General features: G+C 34.4%; 1 protein-coding gene across 1 annotated transcript in view; it reads right to left on the bottom strand.

Moving 5' to 3' along the window:
• Window positions 1-9610: 9610 nt before the first annotated feature.
• Window positions 9611-25855, bottom strand: part of LOC114333622 (glucose dehydrogenase [FAD, quinone]-like) — a 29999-nt gene continuing 13754 nt past the window's right edge. Inside the window, exons 2-7 of the mRNA XM_050647100.1 lie at window positions 24387-24602; window positions 24114-24329; window positions 23674-24054; window positions 21900-22727; window positions 17670-18012; window positions 9611-10091 (exon numbers count right to left, since the gene is read on the bottom strand). Coding sequence (XP_050503057.1) covers window positions 9866-10091; window positions 17670-18012; window positions 21900-22727; window positions 23674-24054; window positions 24114-24329; window positions 24387-24602 — 2210 coding nt within the window. The 3' untranslated portion in view covers window positions 9611-9865. The remainder of the gene's footprint in view (window positions 10092-17669; window positions 18013-21899; window positions 22728-23673; window positions 24055-24113; window positions 24330-24386; window positions 24603-25855) is intronic.

Genomic DNA, 25855 nt, shown 5'->3' with positions numbered 1-25855 from the left:
TTTCCTTCCTGGTTTTTTGTAGACCACTTCTCTCAGCTGATTCTAAAAAAAATAAAATAAATGGTAATTTTTCTATCCTTTACAATTAACAATCAGAAGAAATATTATTTACAGATAATGATATGCATAATAATAATAGGTTTGTTCTAGCATCAGTTTGAAACCATCAGCGAATAGTGGACCAGCGCGAGTAGAGGGGATCGCACTGGTGACTGTATTATGTTCTTTTACTGACCAACTGTTTGCTGATGGTTTTTGACTAGTTTGACTGTTTGCTAGAAAAAACCTAATAATAATGAATATTTTGTATTTTGACAATGACATCTGATGTGGAAGTCAAAACATTAATAAAACTATTTTTTCAAGTTAACTTTCACATGCGCGTCTTAAAATTGTACTTTTAATACTTATATCATAAATAACTATTAAAACTATCTTAAGAGGAAACAGTATCGATCAACAGGTAGCGAAAATGTGTTCCAAGATTGCGGCTGTAATTTTGAATATTTTTTCAAGATATTTGGCACACATATTCGTAATATAATAAAGAATGGCGGTACAGAGCCCAATTTGAAAAATATATTAATATGTGGAAATTACTCTGTAATTAAATACAATATAAAAAAACGAGCTTGTACCGCCATTAAGAAGAACAAAAAAATACACTTTCTTCAAATACAACTGTTATCCGATTTTGTGTTATTTTGGAACTACTAAAATTTTTTATTTCATTAGTAGTTCCAAAATTACACAAAATCTAGGCATCGGATAAAAAAGTTTATTTGAAGAAAGTGTATTTTTTTGTTCTTCTTAATGGCGGTACAGGCTCGTTTTTTAAATATTGTATAATTACAGAGTAATTTCCACATATTAATATATTTTTCAAATTGGGCTCTGTACCGCCATTCTTTATTATTTTACGAATACGTGTGCCAAATGCCTCGAAAAAATATTTAAAATTACAGTGACAATCTTGGAACACGTTTTGGCTACCTGTTTATCGCTACTGTATTACCTTAAAACATTATAATTTGCTAAACCAGTATATTTTACTCTACTACTACTCTACTAGCTACCTCATTTTCCACTGTTTCTAAAGACTTGTTTACATGGGTAGAGTTTTGAGGAGAGTAGAGTAGCGGTAGTACTCTACCAAAAATGGCTTGATACCATTCACATGAGGAGAGTACAAGTATAGTACTGATGCTAGTATAGTGAAACCGATTTTTGTATTTTTAAACACTCTTGATTATAAGTGCACCTTCAATTCTTAATTTTTTGCTTAAGCTCGTTTACTCCAAAGCCCCCTTTGCCATTCTTTCGACGATTTCGTCCTCCGCAGCTTGCTGCAAACTTTTATTTCTGTAGTATACACTACCTAAATTCCATAAACACTGGTATTCGCTGTATTATAGCTCTACAAGTTTTAAAGTTTCATCTTCGGTGAACTTCATTTTCACTATTTACACAAAACACAATTCCAGCCAGAATGACAGCGCCCCCATGTACTCTCCTACCTACTCTATTCTGCCATAATTGAGCGTGTTCCATGGGTAGAGTGTGCAGCCGAGTAGACATTTTGGCAGTAGTGGTGGTCATAGAGTAGTTACTTTGCCATAGGTTGCTAGTCACTCTACTTTAACTCCAACTATACACTCTACCAGCTATTCTACTGTGCTGAGCATTTTTACAGGTAGAGTTACTCTACTCTATCAAGTACTTGCATCATTACTCTACCCGTGTAAACAAGTCTTAAATCTACTGAATGAAAATCTACTTAATCTTAATCTACTCTTAATGAAAAATGTCTAAAATCATTTACCCACCTAGTATTATTGTAGAATTTAAGACAGTCCAGTGCCTTATAAATAATTTCAATATGAATATTTTTTCCTTTAATTCTCCTTTGATACCACTCCATTTTAGATTTTGGGGAACTTATTTCATTGTGCTTATAGCCCATATTTATTGAAGGAACCCAATCTGGAGATTGTTATTATCGATTAAGTCGGCTGGTTTTCCTATAAGATTAAAATGTTAACATCTTCAAAAATCGTTACTGTTGTAATTGTAACTTACCAGATATAAAATGATTACAGCAGACAGGACAGGAAAATTTTCATTTCGCTAGTAAAACCTGTACATTGTATTGCATTTAACCATTGTCTCTCAGATACCTTATTTAGTTCAGTTTAAAAGTGAACTTTATCTTGACTTTATCACAATTACTTTGCATTTCACACTTCAAAACACAACACCAATGAAGCATATTATCTTTCTAAATTAATACTTCCAGAGAAAATGTTAAATTAATCTTTGTACAACACAAAATTACAAAGAAATACAACTAAAATTATCTAAAACTCATTAAGAACAGATAGAATCTTTTACACCCAGTAGAAATATTGACATATTGATTTAATTTTGACAGTATTATGAATCAGTAGAAACGATTATATGTATTTAAATTTGGTAAATATAACTCCGCACGACCACGCAACTCGAAACACAAGTACGCAAACACGGTTGCGTGAAGCGTGGCTCGCAATCGTGAAATTTACGAGACTTGCTCGACCTGTAGATTCTTGTATTTTATACCGGGTAGGGTGTAACAATCATACTGTGTTTTTTCCTTAAAGTTCGGAACACCCAGGGGAATATTCTAGTATATAAAATATTGAAATTAAAACTCGATTGCAGTCTTAGGATTTCTTAACATTTTCTTTTTTGATTCATTGGGTTATGTTGGATAATAAAAAAGTTAGGAACGTTAACAAATAGCCATGTTCTTCATCAATAGAGGGTGTTTCTAAACAAGTGCGACAAACTTTAAGGGGTAATTCTGCATGAAAATATAATGACCGTTTGCTTTATAAACATATGTCCGCAAATGCTTCCTTTCCGAGATGTGGGATGTTGAATTTTTTCTTACAAACTGATGATTTATTTATTGCTCTAAAACCGGTTAAGTTATGCAAATCAAATTTGGTGGGTTTTAAGACGTAGTTATTGCGCATTTTTTGACATACAATTAAGAATTTTACGTTTATCATTGGCGTGCATACGGGTATAAACATTTTAGTTATATCCCGTATGCACGCCAATCGTGAATATAAAATTCTTAATTGTATGTCAAAAAATGCGCAAGAACTACCTCTTAAAACCTACCAAATTTCATTTGCATATCTCCAACGGTTTTAGAGCAATAAATAAATCGTCAGTTTGTAAGAAAAAATTCAACATCCCGTATCTCGGAAACGAAGCATTTGCGGACATATGTTTATAAAACAAACGGTCATTATTTTTTCATGCAAAATTACCCTTAAAATTTGTCGCACTTATTTAGAATCCCCTTGTATTGATGAAGAACATGGCTAGTTGTTAAAGTACCTAACTTTTTTTATTTGCTAACATAAGCAAATCAATCAAAAAAGAAAATGTTATGAAAGCCTAATACTACAATTGAGTTTTAATTTCAATATTTTATATATGCTAGGCTAGAGTATTCCACAGGGTGTTTTGAACTTTAAGGAACTGTGTTTTAAAAAACACAGTATGATTGTTACACCCGGTATAAAATGATAACATACTAAAAAAATCACTCAGATTAGACAACTGGTTTAGGAAATTCGAGAAATCAAACATGTCCCATTTGTAAGGTGTTCCTTTAATTTTGCCAGTGTGTGTATATGTTTTCCAAGACATTATTTTTTCAGTGATTTTGTGAAATTAATTTTTCTCAAATTTCGCATAAAACATATTTCTTATCCCTTCTGCGTACCTATCTTTCTTCATAAACTATTTTAGTATTTATTGAGAACATATTTATATTCTCTAGTGAGATTCTACAATATAATAACTTAGAACATGTGTATGTCAGAGACAAGGCCAATCAATGAATTATCAAGCAATAATTACGTTACCTAACAACTTTGAAATACATATCAGAATTTTATAGTGTAAAAAAATTCTAAAATTATTCTGCAACCTTCAGGAGATGTATTATTGGTTGCCTATCGATTCGCGAAAAAATAAACAAAAATGATATTAGCCAAAGCCAAAGGGATAGTTACAACTATTAATATTTATCTTTTGTCAAAATTTTATTTATCACTGCCATCAATTAACTGATGTAGGTAACCTAATAGTAGGGGAGGACAGTATGCTAAATTTGCAGTCACTCGAGCGTTATGGGGACCTGTTGGGTTGTGAAAAGTAGGTACTAGAACCAAAAAAAGTTAAATCAAGTTTTCCATTTAAGTGGGGACTTTCCATTTTTTAATTTAATTTTCCATTTCCAACAATCGTTTTTTCCGATTAAAGTTTCATCTATCCATAGTTCGAAAAAATGTCTCGAATAAAAGTTTCTTATTTTTACGTAAGGAATCCAAATCTGCAATAAAAAAAATTGGGGCTCCTTAAGTTTTTAAAGTAACCCCCACCCAACCTCCGTGGCGGGTCGTGTTTGGTGTCGTTCGATAGATTTTTTAAAAATATTGAATACGTTCATTTTGCAGTTTTTTGATCTGATGTTCATTTCGCGAAATATCGCGGGGTTCCTATTTAATATTTTAAATTTACCCCCCTCCCCTTTCTGTAGGGAAACGTATTTGGTATCATTCAATAGACTTTTAAAAAATATTGAACATGTATGTGTTAGTCTTTCGATCTGACGTTTATTTCTCGAAATATTCGCTTTTTTCTTGTGAAACGTTGTGACTCACCCATTTCCTTACGACCCTCTCAAACTGTCAGATTTTTGAAATATAGGTACACTGTTCGGCATGTACAATTTAACTTACCTTATTTTAATCTGACGATTTCGAGTTTTTCTAAGGATAGAATTTTTTTCGGGCCCCCTTTAACCAACTCCCCTGTTTTAAGAGCCAATATATGGTAGAGGTACATTTACAGGGTACAAGGTTTACCCCCATGTGATAATCTGACGTGCTCGAGTAACTAAAAAATTCCCCCTTGGGCTCCCCTACAATAAATAAATGACAGCGTTCACAATTCACAAGGACAAATCATGAGGCCGGTTTCGTATGACTTCCATAGAAAAAGAGATGGACTAGATACCAATTATCTACAGATATTACTCCCTGCAACATCAAATTTCTCATTTAGGTTTATATCTGTATTAGTACCCGTATGTATCTTCTTCTTATTGTGCCATATTATAAAGAAGGTTCTTCTTTAAACTCTTTCCTATATTTTGTAACGTGAAATATCTGTTTAATAATGATAATAGATTGTCCAATCTGTGATACTACTCAGCCAAGATTTCCTCTTTCTTTCCAAGCCTTTCTTCTCTCTGCTCTTCGTTACATCATGATGTGTAGAAGAGAGTATTTATCGTTTCTAAGTATGTGGCCCATGGTACAGAGTATGTGGCCCATATACGATGTTTTTCTTAATTTATTGGTGTTCATAACTACGTATATATACATTATACATGGTCTTTCCTGTGCTCAAAATATTAAATATTAAATTTTAATGTTTAGTTTTTTGAATTTGAAAAAAAAAATTGAAATAATTAAAAAAAAAACGGTGTATTTTACCTACTTAGAGTAACTCTTAGTAATAGAATACCTCATAATTTAATAATCTACTGTCGAAAATGCTTAAAAATTAAAGACAAAAAATAATGCGATAAAATAATCGTTGACCTATCCAAAATGAACGTATATGACCGGTACTAGAAATTCGCAATTTGTTTGTAAGGTGTTTGTGAAGCAGATTTTTTGATTTGGAATCTACTGTTTAAATCACAGCCTACTTTTGCATAAAAGAAGAGTTTCATCCAAGTAGAGATTTTCCAAACGAACAAAATTACATTTGTCTTAAAGGTTGTTCGTAGAAAATATACGAACAGGCAAGTATTATAGAGCTTATCATCATTTCTGTCAAGTGTGGTTAACAATTTATCATGTAATATAATAATTGTAGAAATATCGGTGTGTGTAATAAGGGGTCTTTAGACCAAAATTCAAAACATGTCAACTTCTTATTTCTCGTAAAGCTCGCTACACATTATGCATGATTCGCGATTCGTGATGCGCGATGTGTAGTTCGTAGTAATTCCAGATTCCCTCGCTACGGGTCTATAGACGGAGAGGCAGCGCTGAAAAATCTATTTGAATTTACTAAAGCTAGATTTTTCACAGTTGATTACTGTGATTGTGTAGAGAAACATACTGCGGTCGGTCAAGCGAAACGTAGAACAGGGGTTACTGAGAGGGTATCAAAGTTGCTTTCCTACGAAGGTAATTATTTCCATTTACTAAGGCTGAAAATCAGTACACACATTCTAAATTAAATATAAATAAAAATTATTATAGTCGGTCAGCTGTATGACGGGACAGAGCCGGTCGGTTGGCCCCAATAGTCGATTGAGGAAATGAAGCATTTTGTCTCGCAATTTTTTCGTCCAGCATGGATTTACTTAAAATTTTCACAGAAGCTAGAAAATAGTCCAAGGATCATTTTCTATATCATGCCGCTATCATACGCTAAAACCTTGGGGGTGGTTGCGACCCCATCTCGGGGGTGGGAATTTTTTGTTACATTTTAACCATGTAATTCGATGGAGAATGTGTTTCTAAGAAAAAAAAGTTTTTTCCATTTTCTTCGTAAAACTAATATTTTTCGAGTTATTCGCGCTTGAAAATAACAGTTTTTCGACGGAAAAATCGATTTTTTAGAGGGTTTTTTGAGAATATCTCGAAAAATACGTATTTATTCAAAAAAACTGTAGTTATCAAAATTGGATCTTTTAGTAACACAAACCAAATTATTTTCCAATAATATCTTTAAAACCAATACAAACCGAGATACGGCATGTTACAAGTTAGCTTTTTTCGTCAAATGCATAATTTGAAATATTCAAAGGCAAATAATGGGAAAAATTTGCATTTTTCGGGAAAAACTTATAATATCTTTTTTCAAGTATTCAATTAGACCTTTCAAAAAGAAATAATAAAAAGTTTCTAGCATGAAAATTAAGCGACTTATAATAAAAAAAAATGTCGGTACCTGCTTTTCTCTACGAAAAAATCAGTGAAAACAACCCCCTAACTACCTTCCTAATTCAAAATTGGTCTTCACCTTTCTGTAGTTTGTTTTATATTTATATTATCAATACACTCAAGGAGTTTGACCTATTTAAAATGCCTAATTTTGGAAAAATACTATATCTAACTGTGTATTTTCAGCCTTAGTAAATGGATTTAATTACCTTCGTAGGAAAGCAACTTTGATACCCTCTCAGTAATGAGACCCCTCAAAAATAATTTTATAGGATTTTTAAAGAGCTATAAGGCTGTGTAAACTAAATTCCGTAAGATGCCTTAGTTTTTAATTGGGGCGGGTTTAAAGGGCTCGAATAAGGGGGTGTTTGCTGGTAAATAGAGGTTTTAAACAGCTATATCTGGCTAACTGTTCACTGTAATGAAAATCCGTGCACACGGTAATTTTAGTCATTGGAAAAGCTACAATTTAGTATATCATAATTTTTTTTATATCTTCAGTATTTTCGGATATATTTTCAAGTAAAAGGTGAAAAATACCAAATTGCAAAAAATCAATTTTTCTTTAAACTCCAATTTTTCCAAAATTAGGAATTTTAAATAGGTCAAACTCCTTGAGTGTATTGGTAATATAAATATAAAAAGAACTATTAGGAAGGTAGTTGGGGGTTGTTTTCACTGATTTTTTCGTAGAGATAAGCATGTACCGACATTTTTTTTGTAAGACGCTTAATTTTCCTGCTAGAAACTTTTTTTAAATTTTTTTGAAAGTTCTAATTGTATACTTGAAAAAATATTATTTAAGTTTTCCTCTAAAGATGCAAATTTTTCCCATTATTTGGCTTTGAAAATTTAAAATTGTGCATTTGACGAAAAAAGCTAACCTTTAACACGCCGCATCTCGGTTTGTATTGGTCTTAAAGTTATTATAGGTAAAGAATTTGGTTTCTGTTACTAAAAGATACAATTCCGATATTCACATTTTTTTTTATTAAAAGCATATTTTTCGAGGTATTCTCAAAAAACCCTCTTTAAAAGTCGATTTTTTCGTCGAAAAACTGTTATTTTCAACGAATAACTCGAAAAATATTAGTTTACGAAGAAAATGTAAAAAACATTTTTTTCTTAGAATCACGTTTTACATCGAATTACATGGTTAAAATGTAATAAAAAATACCCACCCCCGAGATGGGGTGGCAACCACCCCCAAGGTTTTGGCGTATGATACCGGCATGATATAGATAATGATCCTTGAACTATTCCCTACCTGCTGTGAAAATTTCAAGTAAATCCATGCTGGACGAAAAAATTGCGAGCCAAAATGCTTCATTTCCTCAATCTACTATTGGGGCCGACCGACCGGCTCTGTTCAGTCATACAGCTGACCGACTATAATAACTTTTATTTATATTTAATTTAGAATGTGTGTACTGATTTTCAGCCTTAGTAAATGGAAATAATTACCTTCGTAGGAAAGCAACTTTGATACCCTCTCAGTAACCCCTGTTCTACGTTTCGCTTGACCGACCGCAGTATGTTTCTCTACACAATCACAGTAATCAACTGTGAAAAATCTAGCTTTAGTAAATTCAAATAGATTTTTCAGCGCTGCCTCTTGGTCTACTAGGAAAGTTGGTCGAGAACACTTCGTCGACGGAAAATTAGTCGACAACATTTGGTCGACAAACAGTTGGTCGAACGCACAATTCATCGAATGTACAATTCGTCGACGAACATTTGATCGAATGGATTTTTCGTCGACAAACTGTTATTTATCTTTAGGATAAATTGATTAATGGTGACAAACGACGGATTCTTGGTTTTTATTTTGTTAACTGGAATATTGTATTATACATTATGTGAATCTATTTTTTTTGGGGTTTTAATTTTTTTTTCTAAATCTTAATAATTTTTAAATTTAATGAAAAAATTGGCTGCGGTGGGAGAGTAGACAGCAAATATAAACCGATATTTTAATTAGTGATGTTGTACCGTTCTTCTTTTTGGTGTCGGCGCACTTGTAAACGGAGCATTTCCGGATAAGTCAAATTTGGGGGCACTTGCAGACAAGACGAAATATGCGAGATGCTGAGGTAAATAAATTGTTAAAGAATCGAGGCATTTCCGTACAATGTTTCCGACTGCAATAATCAGTCAATATCAATGAAAAAGTATAGAAATCGTGAGAATAAACCTCCCTTCACATTTTATCCAAGGCTTAGGACTGGCAATCTATAAAATATTTTTTTTTTGATATGGTACAAAGAAATTGACTTTATATATTGGCGTGTTTCCCTTTGGGCCTTTGTCGTCGAAAAATCAATTCGATGAAATGTTCATCGACGAATTGTACATTCGATGAACTGTGCATTCGGCCAACTGTTTGTCGACCAAATATTGTCGACTAACTTTCCGTCGACGAAGTGTTCTCGACCAACTTTCCGACACCGTTACAATTATGGAGTTTATTTGGGCATAGAAACTTATTCTCTACAGTTTATATACGACTCAAGCACTAAGGGTACGAAAAAATTTGCGAAATAATTAAATGCCTTGTAGGATAGTTAAAAAATAAGCAAAGAGCCACTTAAATTGTTTATTCATTTAGTAATTACAAAAAGGTACATACAACTACAATTCAGGAATACTTTATTATAACTGTTGTAGTATGACGGTCGTACTAAACTTTTAAATAAATATGAAGTTGTATATCTCCTGGATACACTTATCTTTTACATTTTACTAAATCCTAGTGAATATCTCATCAGTCTGGGAGCATCAACTTTATTTAAAAGTTAACGAATTTTACTTTTAGAGTACTAAAATCTATGGTCTATCTATACCATGTAACACTTCTTTACAATTTCGGCTGCTTTTTCTGCTATCATAATTTCTGGGGCCATCAAGTTACCTGTGATACTAACTGGAATAACACTAGCATCAGCAACTCTTAACTTGTTCACTCCGTAAACTTTAAGATCCTCATCCACTACTGCGTCCTTCTGAGTTACAATACCCATTTTGGCTGTGCCTGTTACTTGGCCTCGGACCACAGACATGTATCTGAAAACCAAATTAGATTAGATCTGCAGTTTCTGATATCATTAAAAGACAATAAGAAATGGTTGAATGCAGGAATGTATGAATTTTACAAATAAAATTCAAATATCTAGCACAAATATTTATTAAATATTGCTTAAGTACTTTCGCTCTCAGAGCAGCTTTAGGGGGATTTCGTCAAAAAAAAACGGGGCTATCCGGCACATACCGGAATGTAGTAGATTTACTTAAAAATTATACAAATAACATACACTAGACAAATAATAAGGTGGAATGAAGATTAACGGAAGCAGCATAGATATCAGGTACGCCGATGATACCGTCCTAATAGCAAGCAACGCACAAGAACTACAAAATATAATAAATGCGGTAGTTCGTCATAGCGAAATGTTTGGTTTACACTTAAACATTTGCAAAACTAAAATTTTAGTATTCTCAAAGACACCAATAAACGTACATTTGTATGCCAAGTAGTGTTGCCCAAATGCAAGACCAAGACTAGATTTAGACAGTCTTGGTGCGTTAGTACACCTGGTCTTGGTCTTGGTATTGCGCTCCCGGTCTTGGTCTTGCAGCAAGAGTTTTGCAAGTCTCGCAGTTGCCCATTAGCCTATTGCGTATCTTAGAACTACGTAACAAAGAGGTACATTTTAAGCTTGAATATCATAGCCATAGTCTTACTATAATAATGTATACTGATAAGATTTCTGGTTAGATTCCTAGAAAACTAATAATGAAAAAAATTATTTATGTAAATTTATATAAGTGCTAAGGTGACCAGTGGCGGCTCTTGGCTTTAGAGACAGGGTCGGCAAGGTTTTGTCTCCAAAGGCTTCAATTTCATAGGAGATCTTTGGTTTTTGTTTTTTTTATTTTTTTTTGTTTTTTTTTGTTTTTTCCTATAAATTTAGAAACTATACCTGTTTATAAATTAACTCTAGTCTATGTTGTTTCGAAGTAGCAAAATGGGTTATAATGTATGTAATTGTAAAATTTATTATTGTTTTGGAGGGATTTTAAAAGTTTTTTTCTATCGACATTTGAGACAAGTTTGACATTCTCTCCTATTTCATGGTGTTTCGACAATACGTTTTGACTCTTTTGAGACAAGAGAAATCCCGTTCATTTGAGACAGAATTTGCCCACATTTGAGCACAATAATTTATTAATTTCGGGAACAGTTTGTTGTACCTAATGAATTGCAGTATATAAAACTATACATAGTCTGTAACTTATCCCACCTTCCGAAAATATTTGGATCAGAATATAAACCTGCTAATTAATTTTCTTATTTTATTTGATTAAAAAATGATGGATAATTTTTAATGAACTTGTCTAATAGATATTTTGAAAATTCTTTGGCGTAACTTTTAAATTTTGAATAGTCAAAGAGGTCAATGACTTATAACAGTGAGTAAATAATAGTTTTGCCTGGTGCAATTGTTTTAACTTTTGTCCGGAGACCATACAATTCACTGGACATCAAGACAGCCCCGTCATAAATTTGCCTTACCAATTTATTTTTGATATCAAAAAAATTAATCTATCCTTTAAATTAAAACACCAAAAATATATTCTGTCTTATGGCTTCTACTCACGTCTGAAAACCTAACAACCTCTCATAAATTTAGACGTAACGCGTATCGAAGAACAATTATTGATACTTGTGAATGACATGTTACCTCTATCAGTAGTTTCGTCTACTTCTACCGAAAAGGATCAAAATGTAACTACTAATTGATTCTTTCATTCTGTGCTGTTTTAGGTACGCCGGTATATTCTTCGAGTCAGAAAATAAATTAGAAAATTCCAGATCGTATTTGTTAAACAATTTTATTTGTTATTTATAATTAACTTGATTTAACGAATGCTTCGATACATCCTGTCCCCTAAATGGTAATTCCTAACAACTTAAAAGAATTACAATATCAATAATAATATTAATAATTAAACGACGTAAAACTACTTAGGTACCTATTTCATAATTTTCCCGGGTGCGCTAGCAAGGCAATACGTGGCTACGTACGTGCCTTTCTGCCGTTTGCAGATCACCGCTCGGCCTCGGCAGAGGTACCCGCTGCCGTACTTGCCATTCAAATAAGTACGGAGAATGTATAATTGGTTGCCTATTGGCTAATATTCCATAGCTTCTTATTATATAGCAAATCCTCGATCTGGGGACGGCATGCCGTGCCGGGCTTTATAATAAGAATTCACACAATCGCAATCGGGTGCGGGTGCATGGCTATAGGATCATTAATTTGAAAAGTCTCTTACGCACAGCGCACAGGGATCACTTAACTAACGTATCGGGATCGAAGTCTTTTAAAAACAATGAATAAAATTTAGTCTGTATTATCTCACAGATATATTTTTTATTTCACAGAAACGAATATCATCAACTCCGATTAAATTAAATATTTAAAAAATCTATAATGTGTCCATAAATGTGTGGGTCGGCAGGGTCGGCAGTGCGAGCCGCCACTGAAGGTGACATATTTTTAAAAAGTTTGGATACGATATTCTATATTACTGTATAGGTCTGGATCCCGCGTATGAAAAAAAAGTTGATTAATAGCAAGCTGAAAATTTGTTAATAGCTTAAAGGTGTCTAGTCGGACAAACTTTGATATATGGGAACACTGTAACAGGGGAAGTTTTAATTGTGGAACAAGTTAAAAATTTGGAACGGCCAGACCACGAAAACGTCACATGTATTTTTTCCGACAGAACTTCCAATTGATTTGTTACCCTTTCATTAAACTCTCATGCAAAAATGAGACTGCTATTTATCACTTGTCATAATTGCTGTCATTTGACGTATTCTACGTGTTCCACTCATAATAATTCCCATTTGGTGATAAATAGTAGCCTGATTTTTGCATGAGAGTTTAAGTAAAGGGTAACAAATCAATTGGAAGTTCTGTCGGACAAAATGCATGTCATGTTTTCGTGGTTTGACCGTTCCAAATTTTTAACCTGTTCCACAATTAAAACTTTCCCTGTTCTAGAGTTCCTATATATCAATGTTTGTCCGACTAGAAACCATTAAGCTATTAACAAATTTTCAGCTTGCTATTAATCAACTTTTTTTTCATACGCGGGATCCAGACCTAGTAGGCGTCGCAACGCAGGAATGTTGTGTTATATGAATATGATTAGAAGACGACTATTCTCAAAACCAGGACAATTAATTTCAGAGCAAAGAAGTTGGCTGCTGAGAAAGAATGTATACACAATTTTATTTTTACATTATAATAATGACCTCTGAGTACATGTCAAATGTGTCGAGTGTTCTTTTAATAGATATTTTGATTCGCTATGTATGTTTATGGTATTGTTCGTAAAGTCCAATTTTCAAAATTGTTGTTACACTTTTTTTTGTTTCTCATAGAGTATCTAAGAACATAGCCGAACTTATATACTCCCTAAAACGACCCTCAGTTTTAACTGCAAGACGCAAGAGTCTCTCAGACTTAGTCTTGTTCTTGCTCAAGTCTTGCACGGTAAGTCTTGGTCTTGGTCTTGCTCAAGTCTTGCACGGTAAGTCTTGGTCTTGGTCTTGCTAAAATTAGGCTGTCTTGGTCTTGGTCTTGCGAAAACGCAAGAACAAGACCAAGACTGCAAGACCAAGACCGATTTTGGGCAACACTAATGCCAAGACAAATAATAAAGCAGGTAACGCCCATGAAATATTTGGGAGCAAATGTCGATAGTCAGTGTAACCCAGAAAAAGAAATCCTATCAAGAATCAAACAAGCGAGGAAAACACTCATGAACACGAAAACATTTTTTATCGCCAACCGTCACTAAAGTCATTCATTATTGTACTCATTTGACGCCATTTGCGGCAGTAAAGTAACACTTTATTGTACTGAAAGAAGAATTTTGCTTTACCTGCCGCGATTAATCAAATTAACCGAGATTGAATGTAAGTGGTCGATGGCAGTAATCGATTATTTATTTGAGTGAACTTAAAATTTATTTACTTTAATTATTGAAAATATTGTACACAATGTACGTTATTATCAATTAAATTTCTGTCAAAAAGTGAAATTCTGTAGTATTTTGTAAATATATTCATATAAAATAAATTAAAACCGATTTAGTAATTATTCAATATTGATAACTATCGATTAAAAATCGAAAGCGGCCATCTTGCAAAAGTTATCTGTCATCACTGTCATGAAATTATTATGACGTCTAAAATAAAAAGTTTTTAAATTGTAAATTGCAAGTAAGTGTGAAAACCAATATCAAATTGGCATTATCCAAGCTGCCAGACTTTCAGTACTTCATTTTCCAGTTTTTCATTCAGGGATTATTAACATTAAAGATGATTAATTTTATGAAATAATGAAGATAATCAAATTAAAAAAATGTGTAGTGTTATAATGAGATTTTAAAAAAGTTAAACGACAGATTTTTATTCAATTTATTTTATAAATTTTATATTATTTTTAAATAATTACAGAGCCCAAGCTCTTACGTAGACAACTTTAAGGTGCGAATCATCGGAATGCAAATTCCAAGTTGATTTCCAATCAAATTATGTTGGCGATAAAATTTTGTATGTATGTACCACGTCAGTAAACACTCTTGATCGAACTCGTCTGTTACTCGCCTCGCTCGCTACGCTCGCTCTTCTCGTAATATCAAGACTCGTTCGATAAAGAGTCACTTTACTGCCTTGGTACATAAATAACTATTACAGACCTTAGACTAATTGCAAACTGGAAGGAAGAAGTCCTGAACTTAGAGAAGAACGTTTGATTTCACAATAGCAACACATGCCTAAACTAAAGGTTTATCGGAAAAACTTATGAAAACTATTGATGGCTCTTAAAAGTGGGCACCATCAATGATCAACCAAACGAAAAACACGCGATACTCCATGTCACAAGAGGGAAACTTGTTAAATTAACAAACGAGGCAATCGGAAGCGATAAACGAGCAGAACAGTGGCCAGGTTAGTAAAGAGTTACGAGTAAAGTCAGAATTTACAAGACTTGCTATACCGACTTGGACTGCAGTATCAAAAGAGAGGAATATATGTGGATGTGGAAGATATGGTTTGATAGGTAACTTCAAAGAGTAGGAAATGGGGATCTCCTGTCACATTGAGCCTAGTGTTGCCCAAATGCAAGACCAAGACGAGATTTAGACAGTCTTGGTCTTGGTCTTGCGCCAGTACACCTGGTCTTGGTCTTGGTATTGCGCTAACGGTCTTGGTCTTGGTCTTGCAGCAAGAGTCTTGCAAGTCTCGCAGTTGCCTATTAGCCTATTGCATATCTTTGAACAACGTAACAAAGAGGTACATTTTAAGCTTGAATATCATAGTCATAGTAAAGACTAGCCAAATTAATATATATCGAAACAACTGACACCGGGTGGGGTTTGAACCCACGATCTAAGTGATCTCTGCCTATGTTCTAACTAACTAAAGTTAAAACTACCTCTTAAAACCCACAAAATTTCATTTGCATATCTCAACCGGCTTTAAAGCAATAAATAAATAGTCAGTTTGTAAGAAAAATTTCAACCCCCCCCCTATGTGGTAAACAAAGCATTTATAAAGTAAACGTTTATGAAGCAAACTGTCATTATTTTTCGTGCAGAATTACCCATTAAAGTTTGCCATACTTATTTAAAAACATTCTGTATTGATGAAAAACATGGCTAGTTAAAAAAGTACCTAACTTTTGTATTATCCAATATAAGTGAATGAATAAAAAAACATAATGTTAAGAAAATATGAGGCTATAGTTGAGCTTTAATTTCAGTATGCTATTGCATGCTAGAATAATAAGTTAGCATAATGCTACAATATTCCACAGAGTGAGAAAAAACACAGTTTGATTGGTACACCCTTTATACACTGACAATAATTGACCTGTCTAGCAACAATATCTATTATGTATTACTGCGATATTTATAAAGAATAAGACAAAATATTAAAAACAATCACTTAAATTGGACAACAGGTTTAGAAAATTTGAGACATTAAAAATGACCCGTTTTTTAAGGTGGTGCGTTAATTTCTTGGAGAAGTGTATATCGTTAAAATAATATTTCGGTATTGATATCCGGCATTATCTCTATTTGTCTGGTTATGATACTTACAAATAATAGCTGCGCTGTTTCGGCAAATTTTGTTTAGCCGAGTGACCTCATAACACAGGACACATCAGTATACATTATTATGTTATTATAGTAAGACTAAGTATTGTTTCTGCTGACTGTGCAGCAGAAACCATACATAATAGTCTTACTATAATAATGTATACTGATAAGATTTGTGGTTAGATTCCTAGAAAACTAATAATGAAAAAATTATTTATGAAAATTTATATAAGTGCTAAGGTGACATATTTTTAAAAAGTTTGGACACGATATTCGATATTACTGTATAGGTCTGGATCCCGCGTATTAAAAAAAAGTTGATATATGGGAACACTGGAACAGGGGAAGTTTTAATTGTGGAACAGGTTAAATATTTGGAACGGTCAGACCACGAAAACGTCACATGTATTTTGTCCGACAGAACTTCCAATTGATTTGTTACCCTTTCATTAAACTCTCATGCAAAAATGAGACTGCTATTTATCACCTGTCATAATTCCTGTCATTTGACACATTCTACGTGTTCCACTCATTATAATTCCCATTTGGTGATAAATAGCAGCCTGATATTTGCATGAGAGTTTAATGAAAGGGTAACAAATCAATTGGAAGTTCTGTCGGACAAAATGCATGTGACGTTTTCGTGGTCTGATCGTTCCAAATTTTTAACCTGTTCCACAATTAAAACTTCCCCTGTTCCAGTGTACCTATATATCAAAGTTTGTCCGACACCCTTAACAAATTTTCAGCTTGCTATTAATCAACTTTTTTTCATACGCGGGATCCAGACCTAGTAGGCGTCGCAACGCAGGAATGTTATATGAATATGATTAGAAGACGACTATTCTCAAAACCAGGACAATTAATTTCAGAGCAAAGAAGTCGGCTGCTGAGAAAGGATGTACTAAAAAATTTTATTTTTACATTATAATAATGACCTCTGAGTACATGTAAAATGTGTCGAGTGTTCTTTTAATAGATATTTTGATTCGCTATGTGTGTTTATGGTATTGTTCGTAAAGTCCAATTTTCAAAATTGTTGTTACAATTTTTTTTTGTTTCTCATAGAGTATCTAAGAATATAGCCGAACTTATATACTCCCTAAAACGACCATCAGTTCTAACTGCAAGACGCAAGAGTCTCGCAGACTTAGTCTTGTTCTTGCTCAAGCCTTGCACGGTAAGTCTTGGTCTTGGTAAAATTAGGCGGTCTTGGTCTTGGTCTTGGTCTTGCGAAAACGCAAGAACAAGACCAAGACTGCAAGACCAAGACCGATTTTGGGCAACACTAATTGAGCCGAAGATAGTGAACATTTAAGAATGCCTATTTTACAGTTAACTCTACTGTTAAATTGAAAATTTAACTATGGAATTTTAATTACAGAAAAAGACGAAGAAGATTGATATAGAAAACCCTTCTCGGTTTAAGTAAAAAGAATGATATAGAGTTAAACTTACTTGATGGCACATTTCCAATATTCATCGTTGAAGATAGCTTGATCACATTCGGGAATCTTTTCCTTCACCAACTTAACTCCCAGTTTCTGCATAGCTGGTCCGTTCATCATGTTCAGAACTTTTCTTATGCCGGCCATTAGAGTGCTCACGTCATACTCATCTTCGTCTGAGAGGGCCATAGGATTTATGTATGGTTGATGGTATGGATCGACATCATTTAGCTTTATAAAACCTTTCGATTTTGGATGTAGGAGGACTATTTCAACATTGAAGCCTTCGTAAGGTTTGCAGAAGATGTCTTGGAGTTCTTTTTTTAAGTTTGCTCCCTTGAAGTGGTAACAACCTAAAATATAATTATGGAATAATGAGTAACCTTTTGAACACAGAGACTTTCGGATAAGAATGAAATACATTATCATTAATTACTATTAGACTAGGAGTGACTAAGCCAAGGCAGGATACGAAGCAATACGTGGGGGATTAGGCTTTGGAACTACAAATGAAGCTGGAGATGATATGCTTGAATTAGCAACAGCACTAGATATGGCGATTGTTAACACATTCTTTAAAAAGAGAGAAACTCAACTTATTACGTACAAAAGTGGACAACATCAATCCCAAATAGACTATTTCATGATAAGGAAAGAAGACATACGTGAATGCAAGGACTGCAAGGTAATAGTTAGTGAGACAGTAAGCCAACAACATAAGCTGCTTGTTCTGGACATCGAAGTAAAAAGTGAAACTAAACCAAAATATCGAATAGGATCACAAAAAATCAAGTGGTGGATGCTAAAAGATGAGAAAGAAGGTCTATTCAGGGAAAGAATAGTAGAGAAAATATGTTGGAACATGAAAGGAAGCCCTGCTACAGTTTGGAGAAAAATGGCCAGTAGTATTAGAGAGACTGCTATTGAAATACTGGGGAAAACGTCAGGAAAAAAGTTTGAGGATAAAGAGACTTGGTGGTGGTCAAACGAAGTTCAAGGAAAAATAAAAGAGAAGGGAAAATTATATAAAAAGTGGCAAGAAACCAGATCCAACACAGATCTTCAAAACTATATGGTCGCGAAAAAGGAAGCGAAAGTAGCAGTAGCAAAAGCTAAAGCAGAAGCGTATTCAAACCTATACGATCAACTTGATACCAGGGAAGGCGAAACGAAGATATATAAAATAGCCAAACAGAGAGCAAAGAAAGCAAAAGATTTTAATCAGATTAGATGTATCCGAGATGAAAATAATAAAATATTAGTTCACGAAAAGGATGTCAAAAAGAGATGGAGAAAGTACTTTGACAGCTTATTAAATGAAGCATTTGACAGACAGCCTGTGGAGCCAACGGAGACAGTAGCAGCAATGGTCACCAAAATAACAAACGAGGAAGTGGCTCAAGCCCTTCAAAAAATAAAGAAAGGAAAAGCGGTAGGACCAGGTGATATTCCTGGGGAAGTATGGAAATCATTGGGAGAGACAGGAATAAGGTGGATAGCAGGTTTATTTAATAGAATTATGGAAGTTGGACAAATGCCAGACGACTGGAGAAGCAGTATACTAGTACCTGTCTACAAAAACAAGGGAGATATACAGCAGTGTACAAACTACAGGGCTATAAAACTGCTTAGCCACACCATGAAAATATGGGAGAGAGTAATTGATAGACGGATACGTGAAGAGACCGACATATCCAAAAATCAATTTGGCTTTATGCAGGGCAGATCAACAACAGACGCAATTTTCATTATAAGGCAGTTGATGGAAAAATACAGGAGTAAAGAAACAAACGCTCATATGGTATTCATTGATCTTGAGAAAGCATATGATAGAGTTCCTCGAGAGATTCTGTGGTGGGCACTCAATAAGAAAGGAGTCCCTGGTGCATATGTAAAGATTGTGAGGGATATGTATGAGGGAGTAACGACTAGTGTTAGGACAGGTGTGGGAGAGACTGATAAATTTCATGTGAAAGTAGGATTGCACCAAGGCTCGGTGCTTAGTCCGTATTTATTCTCATTAGTTTTGGACCAGATAACAGCGAAACTACAGGGTAACATTCCATGGTGCTTAATGTATGCTGATGATGTCGTGTTAGTAGGAAATAGTGAAAGAGACTTAGAACAAAAACTGGAACAGTGGACACGAGCTCTGGAGGAAAAAGGTTTAAAACTTAGTAGGACAAAGACAGAGTATTTGGAATGTTCATTTAAAGATGGAGTTAATACAAATAAAATGGTATCTTTGGATGGTGAACTGATTGTAAAAAGCAATAGTTTTAAGTACCTGGGATCGGTATTACAGAGTATGGGAGAAATAGATGGAGATGCATGCAGTAGAATTAGGACTGGATCGATGAAGTGGAAGGAAGCGAGTGGTGTGTTGTGTGACAGAAAAGTTCCAATGAAGCTTAAAGGAAAATTCTATAAAACAGCCATAAGACCGGCTATGATGTACGGAACTGAATGTTGGGCAGTGAAAAAGAAAGAGGAACAACGAATGCATGTCGCGGAGATGAGAATGCTTAGATGGATGAGTGGAGTGACAAGAAAGGATAAAATTAAAAATGAGTATATTAGGGGAAGTCTAGGTGTGGCACCAATTGATGCCAAAATGAGAGAGCATAGGTTGAGATGGTTTGGTCATGTTCAACGTCGAGACGTTAATCATCCAATACGAAGAGTAGCTGAAGTGCAGATTCCTGGAACGAGTAGGAGAGGAAGACCAAAGAAGACGTGGGGGGGGGAGACGATTAGGCAGGACATGTTGGTAAAGGGGATTAATATTGATATGACCCAGGATAGAATTGTGTGGACAAATGCAATTAGGGAAGCCGACCCCGCATAGGGATAAGGCAAAGAGAATGATGAGACTAGGTGTGGCTATAGGTGAAATTTGCTAATCATTTTAGGCACGATAAGAGCCTATAACTTAAACAGTAGAACCTAAAAGAAAACGTTCTAACACTGTGCCGTCACTTTTTAGTAGGACGTGCGTCGACAGCGGCGCATCAAAGATTCCACTTATGGACGGGATACATAAATTAATAGCTACCCTTCCTCACTCCCAGAATTAAACTTTTTTCATTTTTTTTAAGTTATATGTGATTAAAAAATAAGACTCAGCGTAATTTTAACCCACCACCCCTTCTCCCACCATCAAAAACTTCATTTTTCTTTTTTTTAGATGGGATTTAATCAATTTTAAAATTTCAAAAAATTAAGAGGCATAGTTGGCGCTTTTACAAAACATATCTATTTTTTTATAGATCCGTAGGTTGAGTGTACATAACCTCAAAAAATTTTTTTTGTTAAAAGCGTAAAACTTTAAATTTTTTTTTTGGAGATAGCTGGAGGGTCTATTTTTTTATTTTGTGTATTTTATGAAACACTATGTGTTTATTTTTTTTAGATTTTCCCGTAAGGTTCACTACATTCAAATATCCAAAAAACTGGTTTTTACGGTTTTTTTGGGGGTATGAATGTGTTTCTCCCGTTTTTAAATGTTCTAATCTAAAGGACTCAGTCACTTCAATGTACTTATTATAACCTTTAAAAAACATTGATTTGATCTATTTTGAAGTCTATAAACTAGGAAAATACCCCAAAAACCCCCTAAAAAAACAGTTTTTTGAATTTTTGAAGGTGGCGAACCTTGCGGAAAAATCTAAAAGAAATTAAAAATATAGTGTTTGATAAAATACACAAAATAGAAAAAAATAAGACCTTCAGCCATCTCAAAAAAAAGTTATACAATTTTTCAAAAAAAAAAATAAATTTTTTTTGAGGTTATGTACAACTTACGGATCTATAAAATATAGACATGTTTGAATAGACTATGCCTGTGAATTTTTTGAAAGTTTAAAATTGATTGCATCCCACCTAAAAAAAAAAAAAAAAAATAAGAACGAAAAATGGAAGTTTTTGATGGCGGTGAAGATGTAGGGGGGTGGTGGGTTAAAATTAAGCTGAGTCTTATTTTATAATCATATAGAACTTAAAATAATGAAAAAATTGAATTCTGGGAGTGAAGGAGGGTACCTTTTAACTTAGTTTTCCCTTCCTTAAGTGGCATGTTTGATGCGCCACTGTCGACGCATGTGTCACTAAAAAGTAACAGCACAGTGTTCATACGTTTTCTTTTAGGTTCTACTATTTAAGTTATAGGCTCTTATCGTGCCTAAAATGATTAGCAAATTTCACATATACCGGCTCCTAGTCCATATCATTAATATCTCACCTCCTTTGGGATGAGTTTTCTTAATCAATATCTGAACATCGGGGTAGTCAGTCTTGTCTCTGGAGAATTCGGTTTTGAGGTAACCGATCAACTGAAGACCGGTAGTACTGAGAGGTCCTTTACCATATCTCAGATACTTGATGATATCTTCGTCAGAGTGATCGTTTACCCAATGCATTTGTGATCCTTGTTTAATGGTTTCCTCTTTCCTTTGCAGTAATTCTTGCTCGTAGCTTACACCTATCTGTGGGATAAAGCTGTGGTCGTTGGTCTCATATCTGATATCGAAACCGAGGGGTGGCCGTTTTTCTTTTGCTTCCAAGACATTCACTATTTCAATAGCAGGGTCCTTATCGTGGTGATAATTGTCAGGGTGATGGTGAGGAACTTCTTTAACCACAATGTAATCTTCTTTGTGATGATGGTCTTCCTTGTCATGATGATGCTCTTCTTTAACGTGATGATGGTCTTCCTTGTCATGATGATGCTCTTCTTTAACGTGATGATGGTCTTCCTTGTCATGATGATGCTCTTCTTTCACGTGATGATGGTCTTCTTTATCGTGATGCTCTTCTTTTACGTGATGATGGTCTTCTTTAATTTGATGATGACCTTCTTTTTTGCTAGACTGGCCCTCTCCAACAGACTGCGAATACAGGTCGCTTTGGACTGTGAGAATTTCGTGTTGTATGGCGTGCTTCTCGTGTAGTGGATCGTAGACAAAATTGAGACCAACGAAGGAAACCTGATCCTTGAGACTCTTTCCCACCGCCAGATCTGCAACTGGACGGATTCCGAAATGTTCTAGATCTGATGTTCGGCCAATACCTAAAACAGGAAAAGAATCAATTATTTGTATAGATAAAAAATGATCTATGGCATCAAGAGATACAGATTTATTATTTCTGTGGTAGAATTTTAGAATGGAATAGTTTCTTGACGCTTTCAAGCTGAAGTAATAAATAATGTAAAAGAAAAACAACTAACCTCACACAGAGTAAGTAAGAACATAAAGAGGAGACATGACAGACCTGCTCTATGGGGGATTTTTTTAAATGTTCAGTTTGGGAATAATTTGGGGCTCAGTGACAAGAATATATACAGTCTGTACAATATAGATACCGTTACACGTCATTATCTACGTCAGAGATCTAAGTTGACATTGTTGCCCAATTATAAAAAATTCTTGAATTCATTTTAAATCAAAAATATCACATAATTATTGCGGAAGTGGATTATACAACAAAACAATGATATTCAATGTAAATAAATAAAAACATTAGAAATAGAAAACAAGTGTGCTTTATTTATTTATTTAGCGTATGGACTTTCACAGTACGATAAATACACAGATATAATATATGTTTTTCAAACACTAAAATATAATAAATATGAGTGTGCTTTATAAAAACGCTTTATATTCCACTTGTACAAATTAAATGAAACAAGTTAGGGTATGTTTCTTTAAATTTACATTAATAGAAATCTTCCAATATTATTTCTACGCGTATATAATAAAATATGTCTAGTGGCTCTAATTCCAGTGTACTCATCTAAACGATTCTAAAAAGGAACACATCTACGACTTAAATATTTCGTGTTGGTATCATGTGACGTCACGTGCTATGACGCGGATGACTTGCAACGGTATCTATATTGTACGGACTGTATGTATGTAATTATAAACATAAACATCAAACAAAAATTAATATAGAAAAATAGTACAGAACTCCTGAAGGTAGACAAAATGTGGAACTAATGTGTGTATACTTACCAGACAACATAAGAAGTTGTGGAGTATTAATAGCACCAGCTGCTAAAATAACTTCCTTAGTCGCTTTTGCTATAAAAACTTTTCCATCGTGTACGTAAGTAACACCATGGGCCTCTTTGGTAATCGGACTGACGAGAACTTCAGTAACTTGACTGTAGGGGGAAAGCTCCAAATTTTTTCTTTCTTTAATAGGCTTGAGGTAAGCCTTGGCGACACTGTGACGTTTGCCATGCTTGGTAATCACCTGAGGTAATCCCAAACCAAGGTGCTCTTTGCCGTTGTAGTCGATACGTTCCAATCCGCTTTCTAAACCGGCTTTCAGGAAATGTTCGGCTAAGATTGGATCACTGGGATAGAGATTTTCCAGATGAATTGGACCACCTATAGTCAAAAATATATAACATTATTCTTGGAGGATTTGAGAGAAGTATGGTTCTCACCATAGTGACGGAACTTTCTATCCATATCTTCCACACAAGCGTCTTCCATGTTTTTGAAATATGGCAGAACATTGTCCCAACACCATCCCTTCATCCCAGTATCTGCCCAAAGATCGTAGTCTCGTGGATGTCCCCTCGTATACAACATGTCGTTGATCGCTGTGTCTCCTCCTACAGCTTTTCCTTTTACAACAGAACACATGTTGCCAACCGATCCTAAAAATAAATTCAATTGCATAAGAATATTGAACTAATTTTTCAGCTTGGTTTTACCTAAACAAGCATGCTTCTGGACGCATGTTTTGTATCCCCAAGTGTAAGCTGTTGTTTGCAGTTGAGGTTGCATAGCCGGTACTTCAGTGATGGTAGTTTCTAAACCCCCGGCTTCCAGAACTAGTGTTCGCCATCTTGGTTCTTCCGATAGTCTGTGGGCAAGCGTCAAACCAGCAGTTCCTCCACCTACTATGATGAAGTCGTACTCTTCAGCACCTGTAAAGCATGATATAATTTAACAAATAAGTTCGTATATTGTAATCGGTGGTGAATGTAGTGAATATGTATGCATGTAGCCGTAATGGAGAGGTTAAGATACAAAAGTTTAATAAAATTTATTCCACTGTATGAAATTTAAACAAAACCAAAAAGAAAAATCAGATGGTAGGAGAGTACAAAATTGGCTTCAAGAAGAATAAATGAATGGATATTTGTCAAATATGTATTTATCTTAAAAAAGCTGCAAGCAGAAAGTTATTAACATGAAAATGAGACACATTAGGCCAGGGCATTTAGAACAGAAAACACTGGAATAAATCGATTTTGAACTATTACCTTGACGTCAGGGGACCAAGCACGCAAAATAAAATTCTATTTTGCTGACGGCACAATATAGAATTTCATAATGGGAGAATCGACGGTTGCTAGGCAACGTGACGTCACTAAAATATAATTCTATTTTGCGTGCTCCCACTACAGGATGACGTTAGGGGTACAATAGAAAAGTGGGTGGAAATGCATAATTGCATTTAAAGTATAGAAACTGCATCCAAAAGAGCATAAACATGTCAAAATCAGTATATTAAGGGCCAATTTTTGTTACTTGGAGGGGTTTTGGGGTCGCTGAACATTAATTTTTGTTTTTTTATTTGTTTTTAAATACAATCTGTTACATCACAAAAAAAAGTAACACTAAGCATTTTTGTTGAACGAACAAATGTGAGAGGAGTTTTAGTCCAATGACTATCAACTCCTAGTAGGTTTGTTACTAATAACTATACTAAGTCACTTATTTTCACTTTAAAACCTTAAAAGTCGTTGTTGGGGTGCTTTTCCAGTCGTTTGAAATATTTATCATTGCATTTGATGATCATCTGCTTCACTGTCTCGATCTTCAAGTCAGAGGCGGCTCTAGCCCATATAGCGCCCGTGTGCAGTCGATGCCCTGACGCCCGCGCCCTTTGGTGGACGCGCAGTCAAGAAAGAAAAAACTAAGTCAGTCAAAATGGAATAGTCGAATAGGTACCTACCTAGTACTTGTACATAGGGTATTAGGTACTCTTATAATGTAAACAAAAATCCAGATGCAAATAGTGCAATATTAAATGATGTCGGGAGCCAATAGATATTCACGGCGTCAGAACAACCTACCCAAATCTGTTAAAAATATTTAATTAAAAATGAACTTTTTTTCTATGAGGTAAGGTTGAAAATTGGTTGAGGTTGAAAAAAGGATGAACTACATACTA

The sequence above is a fragment of the Diabrotica virgifera genome, chromosome 3, assembly GCF_917563875.1.
Source record: "Diabrotica virgifera virgifera chromosome 3, PGI_DIABVI_V3a".
Lineage (NCBI taxonomy): Eukaryota > Metazoa > Arthropoda > Insecta > Coleoptera > Chrysomelidae > Diabrotica > Diabrotica virgifera.
The sequence above is the reverse complement of the archived record's forward strand: the minus strand, read 5'-3'. Positions and strand labels throughout refer to the sequence as shown.